The sequence below is a fragment of the Palaemon carinicauda genome, chromosome 20 (genome assembly GCF_036898095.1).
Source record: "Palaemon carinicauda isolate YSFRI2023 chromosome 20, ASM3689809v2, whole genome shotgun sequence".
Lineage (NCBI taxonomy): Eukaryota > Metazoa > Arthropoda > Malacostraca > Decapoda > Palaemonidae > Palaemon > Palaemon carinicauda.
In genome coordinates, this window is record NC_090744.1 from 26,478,499 (window position 1) to 26,493,280 (window position 14,782).

General features: G+C 40.6%; 1 protein-coding gene across 3 annotated transcripts in view; it reads right to left on the minus strand.

Moving 5' to 3' along the window:
- LOC137660223 (zinc finger protein 729-like) overlaps positions 1 to 14,782 on the minus strand; it is a 60,867-nt gene that overhangs the window by 29,904 nt on the left and 16,181 nt on the right. For all 3 annotated transcript variants that reach the window (XM_068394944.1, XM_068394942.1, XM_068394943.1), the window contains exons 5-8: positions 11,693 to 11,801; positions 3,746 to 3,918; positions 1,977 to 2,050; positions 585 to 785 (exon numbers count right to left, since the gene is read on the minus strand). In XM_068394944.1, coding sequence (XP_068251045.1) covers positions 585 to 785; positions 1,977 to 2,050; positions 3,746 to 3,918; positions 11,693 to 11,801 — 557 coding nt within the window. The remainder of the gene's footprint in view (positions 1 to 584; positions 786 to 1,976; positions 2,051 to 3,745; positions 3,919 to 11,692; positions 11,802 to 14,782) is intronic.

The following is a 14,782-nucleotide window of genomic DNA, read 5'->3' on the forward strand; positions in this document are numbered from 1 at the left end:
CCAAGTAAAAATGAGCCATAACCAGAAAAGGGGATCTAATATAGTACTATCTGGCAGTAGTATCTCAACCGGTGGTGTGAAACATCGTAAACTACCCAAGTTAGTTATATCTAAGAAAACTAGAGTTCACACAAGCTTTAACTCGAGGGACAGAGCATATGAATATTGAGGAAGATTCATCCAATTAAGATTCCCTTATTGAATCATCTCAAAATTCTGAAAACAATAAAGGGAATCTACATAAAATCTCCAAAACTAAAATGTCTTATCAACTAAAAATAAACTAACCTACATCTTCTGCCAAAAGAAGTTTTGAATAACTGATATTTCATATAATTTTTAATGTAGAGTTGATCCATAAAAACATGCATTAGCAATTCCTGCTTCTTCCTTAAAAGGAAAAAAGTCTTAAGAGCAAATAAAACAATTATTTTCATATAGAAAAATCTTCAAGACCAAATAAAATACAAAAATAAAAAGCAGATACATTATGTATAAATACACATTGGTGAAATTTCTTTCAAACTGTAAAAGTATACAAAAAATATTTAATCTAGGAACATATGAAGTGTCTTGAATCATACTTTGATTTGTATGCAGGATTGTGAGTTCGAACATGGAGTGCTAAACGCCGCGCTGAGGGGAATGATTCATTACAGGTTTTACACACAAACTTCTCATCATGAGTCGCCATGTGGCGTCGCAAGCTGCGTGGGCGCAAGTAGTTGCGATTGCAAACCTTGCACGAATATAAAGGTTTCACCTCTCCGTGGGTAATCAAGTGCCTGAAAAAATAAGGATAGTTTCTATTATCATAATTATTGATTAGTTCACAGTGCAGGCACCACTGAGATACATTTATAGGTACTCATAGGACTTGTCCATGGGATTCACATGATGGTGCTTTGTTGTTACTTGGAGGATTCAGGCATGACTAAAATTTTTAATCAGTGGTTCAATGCATTCAGCTAAAGCCATACAGATAGGTGATAATATAGGCAATTCTTCTCTAGCAACCATAAGTCATTATTTTGCACAGGCAAGATACAAGGGATTTAGGTCAACAACTGCATGCTACAAGCTTATATTTTCAAGGCTTGTACAAGGCTAAAATAAAATTTGGTTCCCATACTGTTCAGCAATTGATCATGAAAAATCTTTATCAATGATACTTCATTAATAACTTGGTATTTCTTGGAATATAAAATGTCATCATGACCCTCAGCTACCACAACACATTGAAAGAGTTTCATCTAACTCTCAATAAATAGGAAGTTGTAGGATTCCTAGTAAAATGTTAAAAATCCAGAAGTTTCTGTTCTCTATGACAATACTTGTGAGAGAGCTGTACTGAACTGAATGATAATCTACAAAACCCATAAGTGTTCGACTAAATTATCATTCCTATCTATATCATTAGTGACTAGCTAGTTGTTGATTCTTAAAACTGGATGGGGACATGATGTGACTTTTCCCATTATCTTCCTCAGTTTCCTCAACACTGCAGTTCACAGAGCAAAAAAAGGATGACCATGACGAAAAAAAAAATAGCATGGTTTCATTTCTTTGGCAAAGGGGTCCCATATGCAGCAGCTATGAAAAAAAACAAGCATTTCCACCTTACACATTGGAGACTTTCGTTTCTAAAATACTAATGGTTGAATTTTCACCCATTAAAGAATCTTGAGATATTTACAGGTTTTCTAGTGCAGCACTACTCCCAAATGCATAGATCTTTATCTATACAGTAGGGCTTACATAACAATGATTATTAACTGGCCATAAGATCGAGTGTGCCCTAGTGCTCGTAGTACCGAACTATATTCTACTTTTTCAAATAGGGTTGCAGATTAGTATGAAACAATAACAAAAACAATAACAAGCAACCATAACAATTAATAACTGTAGCAATAATAGTAAAGATTAAAACAATAACAAAAATTATTTGATAATGTATCTAATAATACAATACTTACAAATTTAGATGAAAGCTGGAAACAAACCGTCTATCACACATAGGGCATTGCATTTTCTTCGAGTCACTGTGAATCTGAAAATAAAACGCATTGACACTGATGACATACACAAGTTAAACATCAATTAAAGGAGTATGAAAGTAACAAGATTAACTGATTGCATTTCAAAGAACAAATTGTAAATTGCATTAATTACAACCTTGGTACAACAAACAGACTTTTTGGGTACAATTTGAACGTAATAATATTGTGGAGATTTTTAGTACAAGTAGGAAAAACTGGAGAGAGAGAGAGAAAGAGAAAGAGAAAGAGAGAGAAAGAGAAAGAGAGAGAAAGAGAAAGAGAGAGAAAGAGAGAGAGAGAAAGAGAGAGAGAGAGAGAGAGAGAGAGAGAGAGAGACCATTAGTCCTCAACAAACTAGAATGCCCGGAGAAACCTATTTGACACGGTCTCTTATTACCCCCAATTTAACATTTAAAGACAGGAACCTATGAGAGAGAGGACCCAGAAACCTACTAGACACAGATGGTTATCACCCCAATTTAGCAGAGAGAGAGAGAGAGAGAGAGAGAGAGAGAGAGAGAGAGAGAGAGAGAGAGAGAGAGAGAGAGAGAGAGAGAGAGAGAGAGAGAGAGAGAATCATTAGTTCAGAAAAACCAGCTCTAGCTCAGCAAGTTATTGTAAGATAAGGACAAGAGTATATACTTTGTTACTTACATTCCTTTTAAGCACAACTCATTCTTAGTCAATGTTCTTTCCATGTATTTAGGCTCAAACTAATTGAAATATTTTAAAAAAATCAGTAAAAATAAATTAGAATACAGATACACATTGTATCCTAATCTTCGTTAACCAACCCTATCCTAAAGTGCACCCTCCTACCTCGACACCCCTTTCATCCTAACTCCTACTTAATGATTTCCCAAGTTTTTTTTATGAAGGTTTCATAGCCTTGGAAAGTTAAGATTATCAATATTTTGGGAGATCAAACACATTTTGTATCAATTTGCATATACAATATTATTATTATTATTATTACTTGCTAAGTTACAACCCTAGTTGGAAAAGCAGGATGCTATAAGCCCAGGGGCCTCAACAGCGAAATTAGCCCAGCGAGAAAAGGAAACGAGGAAAAATAAAATACTCTAAGAACAGTAACATTAAAATAAATATTTTCTATATAAACTATAAAAACTTTAACAAAACAAGAGGAAGATAAATTAGAATAGTGTGCCCAAGTGCACCCTCAAGCAAGAGAACTCTAACCCAAGACAGTGGAAGACCATGGTATAGAGGCTATGGCACTACCTAAGACTACAGAACAATGGTTGATTTTGGAATGTCCTTCTCCTAGAAGAGCTGCTTACTTTAGCTAAAAAGTTTCTTCTACCCTTACCAAGAATAAAGTAGCCACTGAACAATTATAGTGCAGTAGTTAACCCCTTGGGCTGAAGAATTATTTGGTAATCTCAGTGTTGTCAGGTGTATGAATACAGAGGAGAGACTAAAGAATAGGCCAAACTATTCGGTATATGTGAAGGGAAAAGGAAAGTAAACCGTAAAGAGAGAGAAGGATACGATGCAGTACTGTCTGGCCAGTCAAATGACCCCATAACTCTTCAGCAGTAATATCTCATCGGGTGGCTGTTCTTGAGAAAAAGCATAAAATTTTATCATTGAAAAAAATATTCTCTGAAGCACCAAGTATTTCTTGAAGTAGAAGCACTAAAATCAGTAAAGAAAAAGACTAATGAATACCGGTGCATTACCTTATGGACACGAGACATGTGTTCTGTGAGATGAGCTCGAGTTCCCACCCTTCTAGAACACACCTTACACTGGTGACGACCTTCAGAGCGTGCATGAGTGCTACTGTGACGACTGAGTGCAGACTCCGAGCCAAACACTTTCCCACACAGAAGACAATGATGTTCATTCATACCTAAAATATTCCAATTATCATCAAACATTATATAGATGAATTGCATTATAATTTGTAGTGTAAATTAAATACTATAATAAAAACTGATATTAATATTCATCTTTTTCATCTAAATAAAAATGTGAATCAACCTGTAAGAATGATGCTATACAGTATAGCATTGTATTCTAAAAATATCCCCAGAATACAGTACATAGAATAATTGAACAAAAAATAATGAGTCATACATACATACATATACCATGGCACTGCCCCCAATTTTGGGGGGTAGCCGACATCAACAAAGAAACAAAAACAAAAAGGGGACCTCTACTCTCTACGTTCCTCCCAGCCTAACAAGGGACTCAACCGAGTTCAGCTGGTACTGCTAGGGTGTCACAGCCCACCCTCCCACATTATCCACCACAGATGAAGCTTCATAATGCTGAATCCCCTACTGCTGCTACCTCCGCGGTCATCTAAGGCATCGGAGGCAGCAGCAGGGCCTACCGGAACTGCGTCACAATCGCTTGCCATTCATTCCCATTTCTAGCACGCTCTCTTGCCTCGCTCACATCTATCCTCCTATCACCCAGAGCTTCCTTCACTCCATCCATCCATCCACCCAAACCTTGGCCTTCCTCTAGTACTTCTCCCATCAACTCTTGCATTCATCACCTTCTTTAGCAGACAACCATTTTCCATTCTCTCAACATGGCCAAACCACCTCAACACATTCATATCCACTCATAGATCATGAAATATTTAAATCTCTCATTTTCTTTAATGGCCCCATTAAAAAGTTATTATAATTGAATTAGAAAGGAGGACCTTGGTTCAGTTGGTGAACTAAAACATTCCATCTTAAAATTTATCTAATTTCACATAGTGGAAGTTTAAAGGTTTCATTAGCACTGTACTTAAACTAAAACTGTGCTTTTATAGTTTCAAAAAGATGATACAGGAAACCTGGTTCCTATCATGTTACATCCTTGGACAAGTTAAAAGCATCACAGATCCAAATCTTCCGGTGTTACAATTTAACTAACATACACATTTATGCTTAAATGAGCAGTCCACTTAAGGCTCTAAATTCAATACCCTTGAACGTGTTTAGGTTGTCAGGCCTAACATTGTAGAGTTGTCAGTCAACTACAAACATTTCCAAATCCTGAAAAATGATATTTTAATTATAAAATAAATTTTTGAATATACTTACCCGGTGAATATATAGCTGCAACTCTGTTGCTCGACAGACAAAAAACTGTACAAAAAAACTCGCCAGCGATCGCTATACAGGTTGCGGGTGTGCCCACCAGCGCCAACTGTCGGCCAGATACCAAACTCCATGTAAACAAAGACTCAATTTTCTCCTCATCCCACTGCGTCTCTATTGGGGAGGAAGGGAGGGTCGTTTAATTTATATTCACCGGCTAAGTATATTCAAAAATTTATTTTATAATTAAAATATCATTTTTAAATATTTAACTTAGCCGGTGAATATATAGCTGATTCACACCCAGGGTGGTGGGTAGAGACCAGTTAAATATGTTTACATCTTATGAGCTAAGAGTTTTTATTTCATTTTAGAAGTTATCAAAATAACAAAAACAAAATAAATAGGTACCCGGTAAGGAAGTCGACTTAGACGATTACTCTGCCTTATAAGTACGTCTTCCTTACGGAGCCTCGCGATCCTCTTAGGATGCTGACAGACCCCTAGGAGCTGAAGTATCAAGGGCTGCAACCCATACAACAGGACCTCATCAAACCCCTAATCTGGGCGCTCTCAAGAAATGACTTTGACCACCCGCCAAATCAACCAGGATGCGAAAGGCTTCTTAGCCTTCCGGACAACCCATAAAAAACAACATTTCAAGAGACAGATTAAAAGGATATGGAATTAGGGAATTGTAGTGGTTGAGCCCTCACCCACTACTGCACTCGCTGCAACGAATGGTCCAAGTGTGTAGCAGTTCTCCTAAAGAGACTGGACATCTTTCAAGTAAAATGACGCGAACACTGACTTGCTTCTCCAATAGGTTGCGTTCATTATACTTTGCAGAGATATATTTTGCTTAAAGGCCACGGAAGTTGCTACAGCTCTAACTTCGTGCGTCTTCACCTTAAGCAAAGTTCGGTCTTCCTCACTCAGATGTGAATGAGCTTCTCGTATTAACAATCTGATAAAGTCTGACCAAGCATTCTTTGACATAGGCAAGGATGGTTTCTTAACTGAACACCATAAAGCTTCAGATTGGCCTCGTAAAGGTTTAGTACGCTTTAAATAGAACTTAAGAGCTCTAACAGGGCATAAGACTCTTTCTAGTTCATTGCCTACGATCTCCGATAAGCTGGGAATATCGAAAGATTTAGGCCAAGGCCGAGAAGGCAGCTCATTTTTGGTTAGAAAACCAAGTTGCAGCGAACAAGTGGCTTTTTCCGACGAAAATCCGATGTTCTTGCTGAAGGCATGAATCTCACCGACTCTTTTAGCCGAGGCTAAGCATACCAGGAAAAGAGTCTTAAGAGTGAGATCTTTCAGGGAGGCTGATTGTAACGGCTCCAACCTGTCTGACATGAGGAATCTTAGTACCACGTCTAAATTCCATCCAGGGGTAGCCAAACGACGCTCCTTGGTGGTCTCAAAAGACTTAAGGAGGTCTTGCAGATCTTTATGTTGGAAAGATCCAAGCCTTTATGCCGGAAGACCGATGCCAACATGCTTCTGTAGCCCTTGATAGTGGGAGCTGAAAGGGATCGTCCTTTTCTCAGGTATAAGAGAAAATCAGCTATTTGAGCTACAGAGGTACTGGTCGAGGATACAGAAACTGACTTGCACCAGTCTCGGAAGACTTCCCACTTCGATTGGTAGACGCTCTCCTTGCTCTAGCAATCGCACTGGCTGCCTCCTTCGAAAAGCCTCTAGCTCTCGAGAGTCTTTCGATAGTCTGAAGGCAGTCAGACGAAGAGCGTGGAGGCTTTGGAGTACCTTCTTTACGTGTGGCTGACGTAGAAGGTCTACCCTTAGAGGAAGACTTCTGGGAACGTCTACTAACCATCGAAGTATCTCGGTGAACCATTCTCTCGCAGGCCAGAGGGGAGCAACTAACGTCAACCTTGTCCCTTCGTGAGAGGCGAACTTCTGCAGTACCTTGTTGACAATCTTGAACGGTGGGAATGCGTAGAGATCCAGATGTGACCAATCTAGGAGGAAAGCATCTATATGTATTGCTGCTGGGTCCGGGACTGGAGAGCAATAGATTGGAAGCCTCTTGGTCAGCGAGGTTGCAAAGAGATCTATGGATGGTTTACCCCAAGTGGCCCAAAGTCTCTTGCACACATCCTTGTGGAGGGTCCATTCGGTAGGAATTACTTGCCCTTTCCGACTGAGACAATCTGCTATGACGTTCAAGTCGCCTTGGATGAACCTCGTTACTAGGGAGATGTCTTGACCTTTTGACCAGATGAGCAGGTCCCTTGCGATCTCGTACAACGTCAGTGAGTGGGTACCTCCTTGTTTGGAGATGTACGCCAAGGCCGTGATGTTGTCCGAGTTTACTTCCACCACTTTGCCTCGAAGGAGATACTCGACGCTTTTCAAGGCCAGATGAACTGCCAACAGCTCCTTGCAGTTGATATGCATGCTCCTCTGACTCGAGTTCCACAGACCTGAGCATTCCCGACCGTCCAGTGTCGCGCCCCAGCCCAAGTCCGATGCGTCCGAGAAGAGAACGTGGTGGGGAGTCTGAACAGCCAGGGGAAGACCCTCTCTTAGGTTGATATTGTCCTTCCACCAAGTCAGACAAGACTTTATCTTTCCGGAAATCGGGATCGAGACCGCTTCTAGCGTCTTGTCCTTTTTCCAGTGAAAAGCCAGATGGTATTGAAGAGGACGGAGGTGTAGTCTTCCTAGTGGTACAAACTGTTCCAGGGATGACAGCGTCCCCACCAGACTCATCCACAGCCTGACTGAGCAGCGTTCCTTCTTCAGCATCTTCTGGATGGATAGCAGGGCTTGATCTATTCTGGGGGCTGATCGTCTTGTTGTTCAGCAACGTCCTCATCAGAAAGTTCCTCATCCGAAAACTGATGAGGAAACGGCAATGGAGTGGGCAACGTCTGGCTCGCTGAGTCCGGTCGCACTGGTGCATGCGTGACGGAGCCGGACGCAACGTCATGGAACTGCTGCACAGTCTGTGAACTGTCAACAACCATGGGTGCGCGAGGAAGCACAGCGTCCACCCGAGACTGTCTAGACCGACTGGGTTGTGCAGTCAACACCATACCGGGTTGCTGAGGTTGACGCACCGCGTCAAAACAAGTCACCTCTGATGGTTGTTGAACGTCCTGAACGTCAACAACCACCTCCGAGCGTCGCTTAACGTCAACGTGCGGCTGGCAACCCACACTGGGTCGCATCGGTGGAGGAACCACCTCAACTGGTAGACGCGAGAAGGTTACCTCAACGTCAACAGGACCCACAACCGACCGGTTGGAAGGTTGTTGGCCAGAAGGTTCGGCAGCAACCTTCTCCGCATTAAAGTCCTCTATCAAGGACGCAAGCTTGGACTGCATGTCTTGCAGCAAAGCCCATTTAGGGTCTACGGGAGCAGGTGCGGCAAGAGACGGGGTCAGCGACTGAGGCGGTACCGCTTTCCATCCCTGAAAGCCTTGTTTATGCATGACATAATTGTACAGCAAAACTTCAAAGGCTCGAAAACAGCTGTGAAGTTGACCTGTAAAAAACTTGGAGCGTCTCCTGGCCAGGCGCCAGGGAGAGTCTACGAGATTTGAGAAGTCTATCTGGGCAGAGGCAGGAACTCCCAAGCCGAGAACTTCTCTCGTGTCATATCAGACTCTCGCTCTATAAGCCAGTTTAAAAGAAGGGAAAGCAAAGGCTGTATCCCCCAAACTCCTCCTGGTGATAAACCAGTCGCCTAGCAAACTTAAAGCTCTCTAGAAGAGCGAGAGAGCACTAGCTTATAAACGGCTTCGAAGTAGCTAGGCCTAGTGTAAGCTCTGACGTTTAGGCGAACGAGGAGCAGCAGTTACAAAGAGATCCGGACAAAGATCCTTAAAAATCAGCATGATTTAATTAAAGTCCATAGAGGGCTAAGCAGCTTTAGGCTCCTCTCCGTCTGACAGAGTCCTCAAGGGAATATCAGTAGGAGGGGGAACAGCAACTTCCTCATCTAAAGGAACCTTGTCCGATAAAAGCTGAGTCTCAAGCAAGGGAGAGATCTACCGTGGTGGCAATGCTTTACAAGCAGAGTCCACACGCACTGGTGCATTAGTAGCGGACCAGGACGCAACGTCATGTAACTGCTTGACAGTCTGTGAACTGTCAACAACTGAACTGTCAACAACAACAGGTGCGTGAGGACGCACAGCGTCCACTCGAGACTGCTTTGACTGCCTAGACTGAGCAGTCAAAACAACTCTAGAATGCGGAGGTTGACGCACAGCGTCAAAACAAGTCAACTCCGATTGTTAGCGAACGTCCTGAACGTCAACAGGAGCATCAGCAAGTGGCCTAACGTCCAAATGTGGCTGAAAATCCACACAAGACCGCATCGAGTGTGGTTCTAAACAACCTGACTGACGTGACTTAGCTACGCCAACGTCAACAGGATGCACAAAGGGATGTTAGGTTGGCTGAAAGCCAGGATATCGATGAGATAAACAGCTAGACTCAACGGACTAATCAGCAGAATAGTCTTCCATAAGGGAGGCAAGCATATTCTGCATGTCTTGCCGTACAACCCATTAAGGATCAACGGAAATGGTTGCGGTAAGAGACGAGGGTAACGTCTGTGACCGCAACACTTTGCCAACAAAAAAGACTCTCGGAGTCTGTGTTACGCTTTTGTTAGGCGGCGAGCAGTTTTCCGATGACTGCATAGGGTCAGAGCTGTCCTCATGGCTGCAACCAGGACACTGGACCTGTCCTGAAAGGACTGACTTTCGCTTAAGGACCTCGAAACCTTGTTCAGGTTTCTTATGCGAAAAGCCTTCGGATGACGAGGAGAAAAACGTCTCTCTCGCCTTATGGTAGGGGAGATCTTGGTAAGATACACCCGATACCATAGAGGGAAACGTCTGCTCGCTGATCAAGGCCTCTCGAACCCATAAGTCGTTCGACATTACTTCTCCCCTGGGCTTGGGAGCTTGCAAGAGGTCCCGGACTAGGTGAACGACAGGCACAAACAGACGAACCCTCGGACGCAACACTGTAACACTTTGCGCAATATCACTTTATCACTATGATTTTCTGTTTTGCACTTATTTCACTGAAATCGAAACTTTTACTGATTTCTACCTGAAGCACGCAATTCTACCCTCATCAAAAGGTAGTAAATGCGAAATTAGTCGTATAATGCAAGCACATTAATACCAGCAAAAAAAAAACAGTAAACATCTTTTAAGATAAAAAAATTCAGTGGTTGGGGAAGAGAATAAACACTAGTTCATTCAAAACTACGTTTTCAATCTCTCACCGTACATTGCCTGGGGACGAGAATAAAACTAAAAACGTTTTATCCTTTCTCCCCGTACAGAGACTAGGGACGAGAGTAACTCGAGAACAACGTTACCCGCTTGAACGGAACGTTTTCTCTCCCTCTCTCCCTCCATCCCTATATCTCTCTCTCTTTCTCTCTTGATATCGCACCTAAGAGAAGAGCCCAATTACGTTTCGTCAAAAAAACATGTTTTTTGACCAAAGGAAAAAACTGAAAGGTTTTTCAATTAAAAAGTTCCTTTAAAATAGAATTTAAAACATTTAAGCTTTGAAAGAAGAATGAACAAAACGTCAGAATCGATTTACTCTTTCTGCAAAGTGAAACCGTGATACACTCTCTCTCTATCGTAACGATAGAGCGCAAACTGCGTAGTATAAATAAACTAAACGTTAGTTCATCTTTGAAAACAGTACGAAGACTATTCAAAGAAATTCTTTCATAAAATATTTCATTTAAAAAGTTTTAAATAATTAGCTCTATAAAAGCTATTTACGATTGAAAGGGCTCAACGTTGTTTAACTTCGGTTTCCAAGTTAGGACCGCCTACTCTCAGGAAAGGTCGCATATAAACAAAACATTAAAATTTATTTTTTATGTTTATTATAAATGGAAAGTTAATCGAAGAGGCCTAATAAAGGCGGTGAGATATAAAATATATAGAGGAAAATCTATAATTAATTTATAACGTGATAAGATAATTACTAAAAGCCTAAACACACTTCCGTCTAAGGGAAGGGTCGGCCATTTAAAAGTCAAAGAAAGTCCATACTCTCTTTGTCACCAAAAATTAAATCTATCCAAAACGAGTTCAAGATTTAAGATGAAGATAAAACATCTGCACTGCGAAAGCTCAAACCAGAATATAGTACTTCACCAAAGATAATGGGAAAAACTCCAGGTTTCAACAGCGAGTAAAGTACGTCTTGTCGACACGTCGACAGAGAGAAAATTGAGTCTTTGTTTACATGGAGTTTGGTATCTGGCCGACAGTTGGCGCTGGTGGGCACACCCGCAACCTGTATAGCGATCGCTGGCGAGTTTTTTTGTACAGTTTTTTGTCTGTCGAGCAACAGAGTTGCAGCTATATATTCACCGGCTAAGTTAAATATTTAAAATTAAGAGCACACTAATACCTTAACCCCTTGCTAGCAAGATTTCAAATTTACTAGAGTTATAAATAAAAAATCCATATAAGAATAAATTTAATTTCCTTCGCCATATGGTTTAGCCAGTTACACCAATGACAAAACTATTTTTAGTCCAAAACTTACCTTTGGTTGACTGTTTCTCATCATCTTTATATGAAGCATGAACAGTCATGTGTCTTTTCAGCTGCTTAACACTTAAAAATGATTTTTGGCATTTGATACATTCAAGAACCTGCAAAATCAAGAGAAAGTGTGAAATCTGACATGGAAATACAGCACATGGCTCGGTCTCAGACTGATTTTTCTCAAAAAGAGAAGCGCAAGTCCTCTGTGGGAAATTTCTTATAGATATCATAAAAATTAACACCAAATTAAAAATTGGAAATAAATCTTAAAAAATAATATTGGATTAAAAAATCTACCAAAACAAACAATACTTTCGTTGATCATTCATAAATAAAATAACAGTTTTCTTTCAAAATAAAGGGCCTTTAAATTGTGCTTGAAAAGAAAAAATGCCAACTCACAAGCATTATCAAGTACCTAACTAGCAATCAAATCACAATAATGTAATCAATCAGTGCACCTAATTCCTATACTGTACAAACAAAAGATTGGGCTTACTCTATAGTACAAAAATAATAAAAGCAATAAAGAAAAAATGGAACCAACAAATTTTTAAAAGTAATTATATTTTTCCTACCTATAAAAACCTGGGTCCTTTAATAGGATGACTTCAACGAAGCTGGATACTCGCATTTAGAATTCTTAAGGTGTCTATAGTTAATGATGGGTGATATGGAATCCTCTCCTCCCACCAGTAAATGTGTAAGCCACTTTGACCTTCACCTAGGAACTGCAGGGCAGTTGAGGTGGAAAGTGCAACTTAAAAGGACTCGAGTTTGCATTGTAGGGAAACTACAAATTACTTAATCAAATGTAATTGGAGACTTATTATTAGGAGGAAGTTTCTATAACCAAACTAGCTGATGCAAAATCCCGGATTGTCGCACACTCAAACCTGAAGAGGCGCAAGCGTGCCGACGCCAAACTACCTCTTATCAACATAAGAAAATATTCTCAACTGATAGACTAGGTTTAAGTGTTACACAGTCACTGATGAAAGTGTCCTTATAAGACACACATCCTGAAAGGTACAGTATGGCTATTAAAAGTAATGAATATATATTCCTATCTATCTTCCAACTCACAGGGAGAATGGGTGGGGCAAAATTACTTCAATGTACACAGGTATTATTATTTTTATTATTATTATCATTATTATTATTATTACTAGCCAAGCTAAAACCCCAGTTGGAAAAGATAGATGCTAAAATCAAGGACAATCGAACAAACTTCCTGGCCATAATCGAGGGATTTCTGTACAGCATTGGAGATTGTCCAAAGGACACCAAATGCTCCAAGGTCTTTACAAAAGCCAAATTGCAAGCTAGGGAACAGATGATTACTTTCAGCAATCCTTTTTAAAAAATTTTCCAAAACACATTCGAAAACTTGAGATAATATGGGAGTTATGGAAATTGGGCGGTAATCAGCTGGACTTGAGCTCCCATAAATGCATTTACAAAATCGAGTAAAATTACCAATTCTCCAACAAGTGCTAAAAGAACCTCTTCTTGCTAACTTGTACAAAATAACATAACTTTTGAGCCAAGAAATCTAGTCTTTATAAAAGACTAAGGAAAATACCATTTGGGTCTACACTTCATACGCAAGCACCAAGGTCCTTCAAGAGCTCTAGCTTTAATTTCACTACATCGAAAAGGTAAACTAATTAGTTTAGCCTTAGGAAAACGGAAATCAGGAACATCAAGTTTCTCATTACTCTATAGTACTCACTGCCAAACGCATCAGCCAAAAGGTTGTGTTTTCCTTTGGACAGCGAGTGACAAAGCTATATAATGTAAAATATTGGAGGAACTGTCAAGTCTACACCAAAGTGCAGATTTAAGGGTAACCTATCACTCAAATTCCTGGGTTGTACCAGAAAGGGTTTCTTTTATGGTTAAATGGTATTCTTTTTCAGTTGAAGCAAGCTCTCAGAGCAAAAGCTCTAAGCTAAGTATAGTTATTCGAAGTAAAATCTTATCAGTTACTTTTCCAAAGATGATAACACTCACTCCTGCTTCTCCAAATAAGCAGGTCTAAAATCATCATTGAACCAGGGTTTGTCTTTCACTTGCTACCTTTGCACACGAAAAGGGCTATATCTATCACCAATGTTGACTAGATTTTCATTCAAAGGAACAACAGGCTCAACACTTACACAAAAAGATGAAAAGGACCAAACATTCTCACTCTTACCAGAAGAATTGCAACTGGTATTTTAGAAGAGATACACCCAATAAGTACACTACACCTGTAAAGTCTCTGCTACAGCTTGTAGGGAGAACATGCCATAGGACTTGTGGGTATAATTCCTCAGCTACTGGGCCATGAAGGTTGTCCAGCATTTCCAGACACCCACCTCAAACTCTTGTCACCAACAGGTCTTCTCCAAAGTTAATGTCACAACATCATCTCTGACTTTGTGTGCATTTGCCTGTGCAGGCTCTTCCAGAGTCCTGGTGATGGCAGATTTGCTCTCTTTATTGTTTCTCAAAGCCCAAAGATGGTGTAAATGCTTGGGTTCTCTTCAGATAGCATCTTGGTGCCCTCAGGGCAAAGAAGCAAAGCATCTGGATTATTGGTCACACCTCTAGGGGAATGCTGTAGATGATGGAGAAGGTCTCAAAACTTTGACCATTCATGGCAGGTTCTGTGTTTTAGCAATACACTCCAGAAAACGACATTTCTCCACCCCACTTGAAATGACTTGGTATAAGAAATGCTGTGTCTCTCACATACTCGCTTTGCAAAGGACAAGGCAAGCAAGAGCAACATTTCAGCCAGATCTTTATCGGGTGCTTGCCATAATGGTTTATACAGAGACCTCTTTAGGGACCCTAGAGCTCTGGTGACAATTCACACAGGTAGTTAAAGTTCTTTGGCAAGTATCATTGCTCAAAGCCCCTCGTCAGCAAGGCCGAGCGATAGCCTTTTCACCGCAGAGACTGAGAGAAGTATTTCTCAGCTTCGGTACTTAGACAAAAAAGTCGGCCATTAATTGAACAGAGGGTCCAAAGGGGTTCTGCTCAAGTAAGGACAACCGCTTGGTCCACGAGTGTGGACGCTGAAGGTCAGCATTCTCTG